General features: G+C 38.2%; 1 protein-coding gene across 1 annotated transcript in view; it reads right to left on the bottom strand.

The window, feature by feature from the left end:
- Nucleotides 1-16,116, bottom strand: part of CACUL1 (CDK2 associated cullin domain 1) — a 67,435-nt gene that overhangs the window by 36,518 nt on the left and 14,801 nt on the right. The window contains exons 2-3 of the mRNA XM_070590147.1: nt 8,131-8,257; nt 7,151-7,253 (exon numbers count right to left, since the gene is read on the bottom strand). Of these exons, the coding sequence (XP_070446248.1) occupies nt 7,151-7,253; nt 8,131-8,257 (230 nt within the window). The remainder of the gene's footprint in view (nt 1-7,150; nt 7,254-8,130; nt 8,258-16,116) is intronic.

Genomic DNA, 16,116 nt, shown 5'->3' with positions numbered 1-16,116 from the left:
TCCTTTCGGGTCTGTTAATTTTTGTGGCTGTGTTATTAGGTGCACACAAATTTAGAATTGTTATCTTCTTGGTAACTGAACCTTTCGTCATAATAAGTAGTTCTCTTTATATTCGATAATACCTCTTACTCTGAATCTACTTTTTATGACACCAATGTAGCTATATCATCTTTCTTTTTGCCTAATGTTTGTATAGTATATCTTTTTCCACCATTTGCTTGCAATCTTTCTGTCTCCTTACATTTTAGATGTGCCTCATGTTGGCAGCATTTAGTAAGGCTGCAGAATTTCATTCAAATTGTTTACTTCTTTTTTTTTTTTGGTGACAAAGATTCACTCTGAGCTAACCTCTGTTGCCAATCTTCCTCTTCTTTTTTTGCTTGAGGAAGATTGTTGCTGAGCTAACATCTGTGCCAATCTTTCTCTATGTTGTATGTGGGTCAGCATGGCTTGACAAGTGGTGTAAGTCCACATCTGGGATCCGAACCTGCGAACCTGGGTCACTGAAGCGGAGCATGAGAGACTTAACCACTCTGCCATGGGGCCAGACCCCAACTGTTTACCTTTTTTTAATGCAGCATTTAGTCTTTAACATTTCATATAATAGTCAATACACTGAAGTTTACACTTATTATTTTACTATTTGTTTTATATTTGTCCGATCTGTTCTCTGTACCTTTTTCTATCCTTTCCTGACTTCTTTGGTTATTTTCAAATCATTCCACTTTCTGTATTATCCTGTTAATTACACTTTCTTTTACTATTCCTTTAGTGGTTACCCTAAGATTACAGACTGCATCCTTGTCTTATCATAGTCTAAAATAAATTAATACTCTTACCTCTTCCCAGACAATGGAAGGACCTTAGAACATTTTAAATTCATTTACTCCTTTCCACCTTATATGCAATTGTCATGGTTTTGATTATATATTTTTTTATACCCTGTAAGACAGTATCATTATTCTATACTCACATATTTATCTCCTCTGTTATCCTTCATTCCTACCTGATTCTCCAAATTTTCATCTAGGAATATTTTCTTTCTGTCTGAAAAACATTCTTCATTTTTCTACTTCTGGTGATGAACTCTCAATTCCTATCTAAAAATGTATTTCTCCATTTCTCTTGTTTTATGATCACCTCATCTCCTAATATGACTAGTTATTTCTGATTGAGTGCCAGATACCATTTACGAAAAATTATGGAAATAATTTGATGCCTAGGATAATGTTCTTTCTCCAGAGAGAATTTATTTTTGCTCCTGATAAGCAACTAGAGGTGCTAGCAAATCCACACCATCTTAATCCAGTCAGGAATCAGGCACCCGGTACAACATGCTAGTCTATGACTTTTTATTCTTACTACTCCTGGGATGTGATCCTTCAGGTCTGGTGGGAACTAAACGTCAATTTTTACCACCCTATCCCCACCTGTTAGCCTCTCAGCCTATTAGCCTCCGCTTCCAGAATAAATATGTGCCCCTAGAAGAAAAATGACTCAAATGCTAGCACCTCTCTCTGGATTTACTTTTTCTCCCCTTATCTTGGTCCCATAATTCTTCACTTTTTATTAGCTCCATGGTCCATTTTTTAAACTGTTCTCAGTAGAAAGGTTGGTCCAAAGTTATCTAGTCTTATCAATCATGTCTACTGCTGTACCTAATAAAGAACCTTGCATACTTGCATAGAAGAGTGCTTGCTCTATCAGATTTCCCACTAGGCCTGGAACCAATCAACCAGTTCAGTTTTTTATGCTGACCAAGAAATCAACTATGATTAATTGAGAAAAGCAAGAGGGAGTCTTTAAGGTTTTTGAACAAGAAAGTATACCCATTGAATAGCATTTTTAGAAGATTATTCAGCCAAAAGAACAGACTATAGAAAGGCAAACCAGTTACGAAAATATTGCACTAGCACAGGCATGAGCCAATAAGGACAGGAAAAGGACAACAGCAATGAGAATGAAAGAGGATAGAAGCAAGTGAAATTATATAGTATTCCATCAACCCTGACTATCACCTGGAAGCAAGAAGTGAGGGAGAAAAAAAGGAGTCAAAGATGGATATGAAATCACAAGTCTGAGAGTGAAACTGATTTGGGTGAAGAGGAACTAAGATTTAGACAAGAATATGAAATATCTACAAGAAGAAATCCAAGTTGAAATGTTCAATAAGCCTTTGGAGAACCTGGTCGGAACCCTCACCAAAAGTAGGGTGGCTGCTAAAAGTTTCAACAGAATTTTCCAGAACTAACCAGAATAAAATTTACTAAATTAGTAAACCAATTTTTTTCTCTCTATAATTATCTATTTCCATTCATTGGTATATCAAAAAATCAGAATTGGAAATTCACATTTTGAGGCTTTGGAGACCTGGAAAAAGGAGAATAAAATAGAGACTTTCATTACCACATTTAAAGAGGAGAAGAGTTAAACACAAGGGGGGAGAGTGGTTTAAAAAAAACTAAGGGAAAATATACTGTCATAGTTCAAACAATCTAGTAGTAAGTAGAAAAAGTATAGATACACGCACAATAAAATACAACAGTAAGCAGAATACTAAGTAAGTTTAGCTATTTAAGTGGCTTTATTAATTTAACAACAACAAAAAACTTTTTAAAGTTACTCAAGTGGTGAAAAGTCACCGTTTCCAAAATGAAAGAAATAATGTTTTTTTTAAAGAGGCAACAAGTTAGATTATGCTATTTATATAAAAACATTTAGGTTCAAAATTTTAAAATAATCTTTTAAAATCTCTGCAAACAGTATTCTCTAGCTTTTAAGTCAATAACTGGGGAATATGGAACGTTATTTCATATACTCTTCAGTCTCCTCAAAAGGATATGTCTTTTGATAGAGATAAATAAGTCACTCTGATACATAAACTATACAAACCAGCAATTTCAAGATGCCCTTGAAAGATAGAGACTGATGCCCTGAAGGTTCAACTCAGTCATTTATCAACCCTAACACTAAATTTCTCATTATCTGCAAAAAGCCATTCATTCCACACTCTCATTTTAACTCATAAAAAACAATATTTCACTACTAAAATCAGAGCTGCAAACAAAACACTCCTCTCAAAACTTTTCTTTCTCATGGGGCCTGGCATATAATCTTATTCTGTCCCACAAGAAAACTGCCTTTAAAGTCTCTATAGAGATTGCACCAGTATCATACCACATACTTGTAACACTGATTAATAAACTGAATTAATTGAACACTGAATAAATTAATAAAACGCCTAAGCATCTAGAGAACAAAGATTAGTAGTCATAAGAGGCTAATTATGCTATCGTCCCACTGGTATAGGTCAAATTTAGTTGCTGAGCATTCACTCAACAAGCATTTCTTGAGTTGTAACTGTGCCAGGCACTAAGGATAAAAAGACAAGACAGAGTCCCTGCCCTCAAAGGAGAACTTGTGAAGTGGCCAGACGTGGAAGGAGAAACAACATAAGCACTGCTCTAACAGTGCTGCTATTGCCAAGATGCTAGGAATCCACAGAAGAAATTCCAATGGTCTGTTTTGTTGTGAGGGGTGTGCGAGGATTCCAGGAAGACTGCAGGGTGGACACAAATGAGTGTAAGCCTGAGAAAAGAATGAAGGAGCATTTGCCAAGCTGGAAGCAGAAGAAAAAATATCTTAGAATTTAGCTTAAAGGAACCAGATATTTCAGTGAAGCCACTTCATTTTAATGTTGAGAAAATTTACAAGATGATATTAGCATGTTTCATCAAGAGCATACAGCTGCTGAGTGGCAGAGTTCAGACCAGAGCCCAGGTCCCCATGTTTTTTTCACCAACTCCACCTTGATTTTAATAATGGTTAGACTTTATAATCTTACAAAAGAGATCACTTCAGAGTAAGATTTTTTATAGGGCCAGACTGCTGAAAACAAAGTAGGACATGCATTGATTCTAAAAATAAACTAAATTCCCTGCTTTTACATCATATATTACCTTTACATTTATCAATATGGTTTTTTAAATACTAACATCAAAAGAGATATCATTCTTGGGACCAGCCCAGCGGCATAGCGGTTAAGTACGCACATTCCGCTCCTGCGGCCCAGGGTTCACCAGTTCGGATCCCGGGTGCAGACAGGGCACCACTTGGCAAGCCATGCTGTGGCAGGTGTCCACATATAAAGTAGAGGAAAATGGACACGGATGTTAGCTCAGGGCCTGTCTTCCTCGGCAACAAGAGGAGGATTGGCAGCAGCAGTTAGTTCAGGGCTAATCTTCCTCAAAAAAAAAAATAAAAAAAAAGAGATCATTCTTAACTATGTTTTAATTTTTTAAAGAATTATCCCTATATTAATATAAAGCAAAAATTCTTTAGTTTTCTAATACACTATATTAATAAGGGTGAGAAAAAACAGGCACTCCGACACACACAGAAGTGGTGCGAGAGTAACGTGGTACAACTTCTGTGAACCACAGCATGGATGTAGCAAATGACATTACTTACAAGACTGATTATTCACTGCAGACTGTTAGTAATAGCCAAAGACTGGAAGTAACCTAAATATGGTTAAATAAATGAAGGTACATCAATGAAGTAAGGTGCAATGAACTACTATGCATTCATGATAAAGGAGCTCTTCACATACTGACAGGGACCAGTCTCCAAAACCTCAGAAACTTACTCTCTGAACTTCAGTGACTCCAAGTATTAGTACCCTGTGCAGCCCAGCCTGGGCAAGTTACCCTCACATTACCGATAACTGGTCAAGCAAACTCATGCCAGAAAATGTAGCCAAGTGGCCTTCTAAAACTACCAACTAGACTGAGCTTGATAATACAGTACTACAGTGCCCTCTAACTTTAAAAATATTTTACAATAACATTCTAATTATAAGAATGAAAAGAGCTCTTACAATGCTTACAAAACTAAATACAAGGAAAATCTACTCAAGCAGAAACCACAGTATGACAAATAAATTTAGCAAATCACAATTCTATCAGACAAATTAATGATGTACATGTGAAGGCAGAGCACAAGTATAATACATATTATAAAATTTCCAATTCACGTTTGATAGGTAACTTTTATAACCAAGACAAGTAATATATTTTGTCCCTGTAATTTGAACTGAAATGGTTTGCTGTTTCAGAAGACATTTAGAATTATTTCAGTAATAGCAAAACAATCCTTTTTGAGGTCACTGAGTTCTTTGCTCATCTAATGAAATCTCTGGTACTGCCGGCACCCCAAAGACCACCTGGACTTCAGGTTAAAAAACATGATCAAACTCAGATTCCCACTAGAAAAACTTTCACTATCCAACAACCAGTAAATATTTACTCACAAACGTTCATTCCGTAACTATTTAATGCCTAGTATGTACCAGATACAGGACTACGTGCTGCCAAGACAATAACGAAGATGACAGCCACGTTCCTTTGCCCTGTCAGAACACAGTACGGGGAGAGGGGTTGTGGGGAGGGAGAGCAGCTAAACGAGAAATTACAATACATAAAGAACTACAATAACGTACGAGGTATTAAAGAAGCACAAATGAGGGACCCCCTAAACACAGACTAGGGGGAACAAGGCATAAGAGGATGTTTCCCAAAACATATGATGTCTAAGCTGCAGCCTAAATGTTAAGTTCACACTGACCAAAAAAACAAGATGGCAGAGGAAAAGGAAGAATGTTTCAGGCAGTCAAGTTATCATGGCAAAAGTCAAGAGGTAAGACAGTACACAAAATGTCCAAGGAACTGAAGTAAGTTCAGTACGCAGGAGCAGAGAGGTAAGATATCAGGCTACAGAAATAAGCAGGAGTCAGATAATGAAAGGCTTCCTACATCACATTAAGAAGTTTAGACTTTATTCTAACAGGAATATGATAATCAGATTTGTGCTTTAGAAACAGTCACTCTGACTAAAATGCAAGAATAAGTTAGAGGTGTTAAGACTACAGGCAGAGCAACAAGCCAAGACCAGCATTTCAGTAAAACACTGGAAATGATGGTGGCTTGGACGGAGTAGTGGCAACTAAACAGAAGTGGACAACAGCCAAGAGAGAAAGAGGAAGTAAATAGGATTTGGCAATAAATTGGATGTGGAAATTCAGGGAGAAGGTAGAGTCAAGAACTAGTAAGCAAATCATTCAAAGCTATAATGCACAGATCTTAGATTTCATCTATAATTTATAAACAATGCCTAGGCACTAAACATTCATTTACACTTGTTAAATGAATAAAGATTTTGTATTTAGTGGCAAAAAAAGGAAGAAAACAACTTACACTAACAACAGGAAAAGTATATATTTAGCTATGATAAACATAGCTCTGGCTATAATTTAAAAAAAAAAAAAGCTACTTAGTGCCACAACTGTTTGGTGTAAACAAGATTAAGATACCTGAGACCACAAGGTAAGTGAGGAACAATATCTAAAACACACCCCAGCACTTGCTAGAAACTGCGGATATTTCAGAACTGCTGGAGCACCTCCTAATTGTGGGTGAACCCTGGTGATCTACTGCCGAGTGGCTTTTTTACACATCATGTAACTCCTACACCAGAACTAAAATACGATCTGGCCCTGGCATAAAGATAGCTCCTGACCTTCAAGCACTGGAAACTCTGCCGAGGCGGGAGGGGCGGGGTGGGGATCAAGAGGCCGAGTGCTTCCTCAGACAGAAGATTTCCAGAACCTTAGGCCCCAGATTCCACAGCTGGGGTGACATTCATCTACAGATGGCTTATCAATAAAATGCTGACTTCAGTTGCGTCTATTAGCAAATATTAGAAACTGGTAGGCAGACCACACTTCAAAGATAATTTTTAAAAAGTTCCAGAAAAAAATTAAAACATACATGTTTATCTTATGAAAGTCACCAAATACTGAAGCTTAACAGAAAAAAAGGTTTGAAACAAAAGAAACGTTGACATGGTAATAAATGGAACCAATTAAAGTCTAAAATAAATTCAATCTAAAAATTTCCATAATTTATGTCAAATTTTCAAATTAATAATCTATTCCAAAGATTAGATGACTTGGTCAATATTCATCTAGAAAAATACTTATAATTTTATATCATAATCAAATTAGCAAACCTCCAAATGTATATTACACAGGTTAATTCCAACCAGTCAGAAAATCCCAAAGAAGCAAAAATCGATACAATCGGTTCTTTACCTGCAGCTCCTTTGAGACTCTCTCTAAGTGATTAGTTATCTTTTTAATCAGATCGCTATACATCTGCTCCGAGTGCTGCTGGCATACACATTTATACACACAACTGTGGGAATACAGAAAAACCAAGTTAACGATGAAGCGCTTAATTCAACCTAAGGTTAAAGCATACTTTCAAGAGACAGCCACTGGCCAAATAATTCATTCTGGCCTAAAAAATGGGGCCAATCATGAATTTTAAATAAAAATTTATCCTGCCCCCATCAGTGTTCAGATGGAAGAGACATTACCACCAGTTACAAATAATCTTTTTTGAGTACTCTATTACACATTTTATCAGTACTAGATACTCTAATATTGGGTGATAATCTGAGAGTCTGACTATGATAACCACTTACAAACCAGCTTCTTTCTCACTCTCATTTTAATGAATGTCAAAACAAGGAAGAGGGAACGATAATTAGCAGAAGGTTTCTAATTCACAAAAACGTTTGCAATATAACCTCTACATGCATCACTTATGTGGAAGGAACAACACAGTTGTCACTTCTTCCTCTTGTGACTGGGCTGATCCCATACCCCAACCCGGTTCCTCACTAATTTGCTGTTTCCATTTTCCAGGAGCTGGGAAACAAAACAACCAAAGATAGTCAGAACTGTGTCAATAAACATCCAGAGATTAAGCTAGGGTCTTCCTGTGAGACTAAAAATACATATTTTTGCCTTTTCACTGACCTCCACAATTTCTGCATTATGTATGGCAGGAGGAAGTCTAATTGAATGGGGTTAACACTATCTTCATTTGGAAACCAATTTTGAAGCAAAAAGTATAAATCAAACCTCCCACCCACAAGTGTGTAACATATAAATTACTTACAGAACCTCATCTTATGTATATTCTATGCATACATAATGTCATAATTCAAGTTGCTATGAACCTCAATTTACCCTCTCAAATTTAGGCAAATTAAATCTCGACTTACCTGTATATCTGTTCATAGGATATGGGGATATAGTCACCAGGACTCTGGGTTAAAAGCTGATCTATGGCACCATCCAATTTTGGCCAGTATGTGCTCTTATAATCTTCAATAGTTATAACATTCATTACTAAAAGTAAAAAGTAAAATTAATATTACTATGTGCCACATGTAAAACACACAAATCACAGCAATTTTGCACTCAAATTCCTTTCACTTACTCTCAGATTTCACAATGACACTCTATCACCAAATACAACTCAACCACTATCCCATTTTCAATTTTTAAAAATCAACCTGGTCAGGAATTTTAAACAGCCATTAATTATGATTTAGAAAGGAATTACTATGAATCTGCCCATCTTTAAAAATAAAAACAAAATGAGCAAATATCACGGGTTTCCCTTCCTGGTTTCTGTAAGCCTTCAGTGGAGCGTTCTCAAACATGCACTGACCCTCAATGACGAGCCAAGATGGCATATCCGTGAACCACAATAAAGTTCTGGGAAACGACGACTTCCAACAATCAATCTTTACAGACACTGCTGGGGAAACCTACCTAAGGATAACACTATGGGGATTAAAGTTCACATGTGACACTAACAAAAGAGGTTGCTAGAAACTTACAGAGATTTATGGCACCATCAGTACCTCCTGGAGGTCACTGTAGCTCTAAGGCTCTCACTATCTTACACTATAGATAAGCTCCACAGAAAAAAATGCCCATGACCTGGAGGAAAGCTTCTGTCTTCCTAGGCTGGTTCTTATTTCTTCACTATAGGGTCAATAAAGAATTTATAACAGCTGGTCCTAACAACTTTGAACTCCAGGGGTGACAGGTGCTTCACAACAAGGAAATGCTAATGTTAAAAAGAGCTACCTGAAGCACCTAAGATACCCCGGTTCTTATGAACCATGAAAGGAGCTAACAACCACTAGATCAGAAGTTTTACATTTATTTTACCAGAAAATGGGGAAGAGAGGGTTGACTTCCCCAAGAGTACATGGCTAATTACCAGCAGAAGTACCAAGTGAAGCAAAGCCTTCACCTAGCATCTTTCTACCATATTACTGATTTCCAAATCCTAGTCATTCAGGTTCGACATGTTTCTCATATCTATGTATCACCTCTATCATTTTTGTTCAATATTTTCTTTAAATCAAATCACTTTTAAAGAAAATACTGAACAATTTATTTAAATAAATTTAAAGGACACGAGGAATGAACTACTGTTTACACAACACGGAATGATCTTAAATGCATTCTGCTAAATGAAAAAATCAGACCAAAGAGGCTATATATTTTAAGATTCTCACTTCTAAGACACTAATAAAGGCAAAACTACAGGAAGGAACAGAGATCAGTGGCTGACAGCGGCTGGAACGTGAGGAGAGGGACCGTCTACAAAGGGAGAGCCTGGGGGAATTTTTAGGACGAACTGTTTTGTATGGAACTGTGGGAGTGGATACACGATGCCATGCGTTGTCAAAACCAACAGAACTATACACCATAAAAGTCAACTTACTGAATGAAAATAAATTAAAAAATCAACCAGAACATAGTGGTAAAGATAGAAATGCAAACTGAGATTCCCACAAATGAATCTAAGTTACAAAAGAATCACATAAACTGCACTGAAGGGAATGGGGAAGAAAGAAATGTTTGACCACATACAAGGCTAAAAACAAAAAGAAGTGTACATGCACGTGCAACACAGACACATACACACACAAGGCAGGAGGCAGCCAGATCCTGGAGGGCCTTATGAGCCATCGTAAAGACTTTGGCTTCTACTCTGAGTAAGACAGGGGCTTCTGGAGGGTTTTGAGCAGAGAAGTGACATCATCTGAGTTTAGTTTTCTATAGATCATTCTAGCAGCTGTGTTAGGAATAAACTAAGTTAGGAGCTATGAGATGATGGGCAATTAAATGAAGTGGTGGCACTGAGGTCAAGAGGAGGGGTCAGATTTTTTAATATATTTTAAGGTAGAGCCAAGAAGATTTGCTAATAGTTTGGATGCAAGATGTGCGAGCACGGTCAAGCAGGACTCCAAAGTTTTGGGCCTGAGTGCCAAAGTTTGGGGTTGCTGTTTAATAAGACAAGGAGGATGCAGAAGAAGCTCAGCATGCGTGGAAGTTCGTGCTCCGTGAACAGTTTACTCTGTCCAAAAAGGCCACTGTCAACACCTACCACTATTTGCCTCAGCGTTGCGTCTGGCTGCCAAAGTTGCTCTGCCTAAAGGAGGAGCAGGTTGGAAGTTCTGGAGAATTAACCCCCAGGAGCCACCTTCAGGTAACGACTAAAGAGAATTCGCTGTAAACACTGATACCCCAGTATCTCCCTTTTTTTCTCAGGTGAGATAAGGCTAAGGCACATGTGCTACACTGTCTCCCAGAGTGCCCACTGGGATAATGCTCCAGGTGACCACAGTGGTGACCGCTTTACTAGCTTCCTTACCATCTCTGTCTCACATTTCCACTCCCACAGGTGCTTCCCAGAATCACCCCCGTGTGCTTAATTAAAAGTACTTGGGCTTAAAACAAAAAAAAAGAAATGATCAAAAATAGAAAAGCAGTGTCATTTGCCATTAAACAGAAGGAAATATAGAAATAAATACAATGTTATTAAATTCTAGATAGGTCCTACCGCCTTTAAAGGTTCTGAGCCTGAAGCTTGCTTTCCTTCCCTGTGAAAAAGGGAGACTGGCAGACGTTGAGAAGTGTTACACATCAGCTACAAAATACTACCTTTCTGCTTTCAGAAGAATTAAAAAAAAAAATTTGAAAACAATGGAAAAAGAAATAATTTTCTTGCTATGTGAGTCTAGGTTACTGAATCCCCCTAACAGTGTATCACCTAAACCACATCATACACCGGCTCTACACCAAAAGCTGATTCTTAAAGAAAGTAAGTGACATGCTCAGAAAGAAAACTCCAAGTATCAGAAAAGCCAAGAATTAACACACCAATCTCATGGGCTCCTGGTGCTCAGTTCAACAAACTACACCCTATGGCTGCAGGTGGGCGCACTCCTTCTTCTCAAGCACAGGCTTCACACGCTAGCAAATCACAAAGTCAAAGACAGGAAGGAGGAGAAAGAACCTACGATGTAAAGTCCTGCAGCTCTAAGTACAGAATGCAGTCCCACCACAGAAGCAGGGATTTCTAGTGCCTCTCCAGTGTCTTTCACGGGGTATTTTCTTTTTTAATGCTCTGCTTTTAAACATCTTTGAAAAGAGACTTTAAAACCAAAATGAAAAGGGCATGAGTCACAGCAGAAAATCTTAAAGCCTATTTCCACATCCAAAAAAAAGCTTTATCTATTTCCACATACATTTTGCCAAATCAGTTGACCATATATTATAGCTGTTACAGACTGAATGTTCGTGTCCACCCCAAGATTCATATGTTGAAATTTAACCCCCAGTGTGATGGTGTTATGAGGTGGAGCCTTTGGGAGGTGATTAGTTCATGAGTGGAGTCCTCATGAATGGGATTAGTGCCTCCAGAGAGATCCCTCACCCCTTCTGCCATGTGAGGACCCAGTGAGAAGACGGCCCTGTATGAACTAGGAGGCAGGCTCTCACCAGACTCCAAACCTGCCAGGACCTTAATCTTGAACTTCCCAGCCTCCAGAATTGTGAGACATAAACAAGCCACCCAGTCTACGGTGTTCTGTTAAAGCAGCCTGAACAGACTCAGCAAAATAGAACACAGACAAGAGTCCGCAGAGCGAGAAGAAGTCTGAAGAATGAGTACTAGTTGGTATATACTCTGAGCCAAAGATCAGGAAGCTTTTTTATACCAATCTGCAGTCAACATTTAAAATGACAATCCAGGAACCTCTAAGATATTTATTTCCTTGCTAAATTCAACCTAATCCCTGATTTAAAAACAAAACAAAAATATATATTAGCTGTTTGTTTTGTTTATTTATAACCTTTGACATACATAGCCTCAAAGTAAGTGTGTGTATGTATGTACAGTCTTGAATTTTAAAACTAGATCCTCTTGTTAAAGAAATGTAATCAATCGCTTTCAATCTGCCCACAAAAAAGATCAGACTGACCAAAAGAAATATACTATATGGAACCTAAACAAAAATGAAATTACCATTAAATTACTAAATTTTATCTAGGTTAGATTTTCCAGCTTGAAAATAACACACTACTGTTTAAAGAAGGCATTACAAACTCAAACCCCTATGGGCAGGGTGGACGGGGCTGCACACCCCATGATACAGGAATCTGTTCACCAAGCCCTCCAGGTGATTCCTATGCCTTCTCAAGTTTGAGAATCAGCAGCTCAGGACAGCCAGGGGTCACAGGTGTTCCTCTGTTTTCGATTGCTAACATACGGTTTGTTCTAAACAACTTGAATTGGAGAGTCAAAGGTGTGAATGTAGCAAAGAAAAATTTTTAAAGGGCAGCTAGGAACTGTTTTCATATCAAAGACTCATTAATGTTCCACTCTTTCATATCACTTCTCCCCACCAAAAAAGCCACCCTCATTTAGAATTGATTCCTTAAGAATACAATGATAGAGGGCCGGTCCCGTGGCCGAGTGGTTCAGTTTGTGGGCTCTGCTTTGGCAGCCCAGGGTTTCGACAGTTCGGATCCTGGATGCAGACACGACACTGCTCATCAGGCCATGGTGAGGCGGCGTCCCACATAGCACAACCAGAGGCACTCACAGCTAGAATCTACAACTATGTACTGGGGGGGTTTTGGGGAGAAGATGAAGGAAAAAAACAAGATTGGCAATAAATGTTAGCTCAGGTGCCAATCTTTAAAAAAACTGATAGCAATTATTAAATAAATGATTAAGCCAAATTTAACAGGCTAAATTATGTCTCAAAATAATGACTTTTTAGATTAACCATAATTAATTACAATTGGATAATCTGACAAAATGGACTAGGAGAAAAGGCCCTGGGTTTTCTATTTAACTCTGGCTAGCGTATGTGATCTAAGAGAAAAATTATGACTTCTTGTTGCCACGGTGTGCCCATCTATCAGTAACAATCCAGGACATCTGTGTGGTCCAAAACACTACCACCTGGTGGAACATTCTGCTCCCTCCAGCACAAGGGGATGACTGAAATCTTTCCAGTAATAGAGAGAAGCTGAAGACCAAGATCAAAGCCTGTGGAAGGTGGGAAGCCTCTAGGAATACAGAAAAGGAACAGAGTGGAAGAGGAGAACCAGAACAAGGTAGTGTAGTCTAATAAATAAATGGGGTTTTAACCTTTATTTTTAAGAAAATTCCAGTTATTCATTTCTTTCAAAAGGAAAGTAACTTGATACTGACAAAGGAGACAGTAATACTTAGCTGCTCCTAAAAGAACGGCCCAGTTAAAAAAAAAACAGTAAAATAAGTTACCAAATATGTTAAATATCCTTTTCCTCAGTAGGGAAAAAAAACACCTGCACCACCTACTCAGGTATATTTTGATTTGTCAACAGAAGAGGGTAGGTAATGTTAAGTCCTAATGAAGCAATTGTTTCTAAAGTAGGCTGGGGCCAGCCCTGGGGCTGAGTGGTTAAGTTCCCACACTCCGCTTCGACAGCCCAGGATTTCGCCAGTTCAGATGCCGGACACAGACACGGCACCGCTCATCAGGTCACGTTGAGGTGGTGTCCCATATAGCACAGCCAGAGGCGCTCACAACTAGAATATACAACTATGTACCGGGGGGCTTTGGGGAGAAGAAGAAGAAAAAAAAAAATGGCAACAACAGATGTTAGCGCAGGTTCCAATCTTTTAACAAAAGATAAAAAATAAAAAAAGTAGGATAAAACCTTTTAAAGTTGCATGCTTTAGGTGTCTGTTTGGAGAGTTTCTAAGTTTTACTGTTTGTGGTTTGCATAATTCAATTTAAACACTACAGACAATATAAAATGTCTACTGTGAATATAATCTTACATCCATGTAAACATGGTGACATTCATTTAAACAAATAACTAAACACTGATGTCTTATTTTTTTTTAAAGACTTGGCACCTGAGCTAACATCTGTTGCCAAAGTTTTTTTTTTTCTATCTTCTTCTTCTTCTCCCCAAAGCCCCCCGGTACATAGTTGTATATTCTAGTTGTGAGCGCCTCTGGTTGTGTGTGTGGGACGCCACCTCAGCATGGCCTGATGAGCAGTGCCATGTCCACGCCCAGGATCCGAACCAGTGAACCCTGGGCCACCAAGGCGGAACTCATGAACTTACCCACTCGGCCAGGGGGCCAGTCCCTTGTTATTTTATATAGGTTCTCATTAACACATTCTTTCAGAGTTCTGTGCTTCCCACCCCACCCTCTCCCCCACAAAAAGAAAACATTTTGGTACAGATAAGGCTTGTAACATATTAACTATATGAAACTACATAACCTGCTTTGCCTTGCTTCAAATAACATTCTTTCCCCAAAACACTGTAAAACTTGTATAGAAAATACATTTCATTGTTGTTTTACTGCTTAGAAATCCAACGTTTTCTCAGTTTGAGGAAATGTAATAGAATAGTGGAAACTTCCTTCATCACTACTATCTTAAAAAAATGAAAATTAGCTGCAGCAGCCTACCAGCAAGATTGAAATCTATACTCCTTTAGAATAGTTACTGTTCAACGTCATTCTACAATTACAACATCACACTTGAGCCTGTGACACAGTTCCTAAAATGAACATGTTATGATAGTACATATATGAAAAGGTCAAGAGCTAACAAGACATCCATTATGGCTCAACTAATCCAAAAACTCACAACATTCGAATAGAAAGTATCTGCTCAATTGAGATTACACAGGTATAAACCATGCTACTTGCAGATCTGCCATAGTTTTATAATTCTGTGATTTCCTGCAAGATTTCAAGTTGATCTCTCCATAGCATTAAGACCAGGAAAGTAACTTTGAGGTGGGAGCATAAGGCCATGTGTCCTGAGGTGGAAACACCAATAAGTGAGCTCCTCTTGCCCTGCAGGACCCTGAGAAGTTCAGGGCACAAGGACAGGATACAGCGAGAGTGGGTTAGAAGTCAGTGGGTAGCGGGTGAAGACTGGATGCTGGCCTATAGACTAAACAGTGAAAAAGAGAAGGGTTATTCTGCACAGAAACTGAAAGATAAAACTTGTGTCTCTGAGACACAGACGTGTGTGCGTGTGTGTGTGTGTGTGTGAGAGAGAGAGAAGCAGAGGGCTGGTGGACAAAATAACAGTCAAAAATGAACATAAGAAATGCTCAAACATCTAACCTGCTTCCTTCTCTTTAATTCTAGAACGTCATCAGGCAGGAGAAATGCAGTTTACTTCCCGCTCCACCTACCCACCCCCACCATTCTGACCAGAGAAAAGTCATCCACGAAACTAATATTTGGCAGTTCTCCAACAAAATAGCCGCTCTGCATCCAATTAGCCTGAAGTGAAAGGCAACAGTGAAACCTGGCCAGGCCCCTTGTAAACACAGAACTACCAATCAGCCTTTTTCACTTTTGAATATGAATAGACAGCTAAGGATCACCAAGATATGCAAAGTCTCAGACATGATAGATCAAAACAAAAAGAAACTGAAAAGATAAAAACAAAGATAAGAGGATAGAAGAAAACTTCAAAAAAAAAAACCCTATAATTACTATCCCCAGAGATGTAAGATAAAAATTAAGAACACTGTGATGAAAAACAGCAATCCACATGCTCTCAAAATTAGAAATATAGCCATTGTTAAAAATCCAATAGAAGAATGAAGAAAATATCAAGGAACTCTCTCAGAACATTAAGAGAAAAAGAAAATAGCAAAACATAGTTAAGACTTAGAAGATCAAAACAGGAAATTCAACATTTGACTACCAATAATTCCAGAGAAAAGAGAGAATAGACAAAATGTAAAGGGAGAAAAATACTGACACAAAAATATAAGAAAATATCCCAGAAATTTCCTCCGGGGAAAAAAGGCTACATGCGAAAGAACAAGAATTAAAATGGCACCTGAATTCTCTATTGCAA

Source organism: Equus przewalskii, chromosome 1 (genome assembly GCF_037783145.1).
Source record: "Equus przewalskii isolate Varuska chromosome 1, EquPr2, whole genome shotgun sequence".
Classification (NCBI taxonomy): domain Eukaryota; kingdom Metazoa; phylum Chordata; class Mammalia; order Perissodactyla; family Equidae; genus Equus; species Equus przewalskii.
The sequence above is the reverse complement of the archived record's forward strand: the minus strand, read 5'-3'. Positions and strand labels throughout refer to the sequence as shown.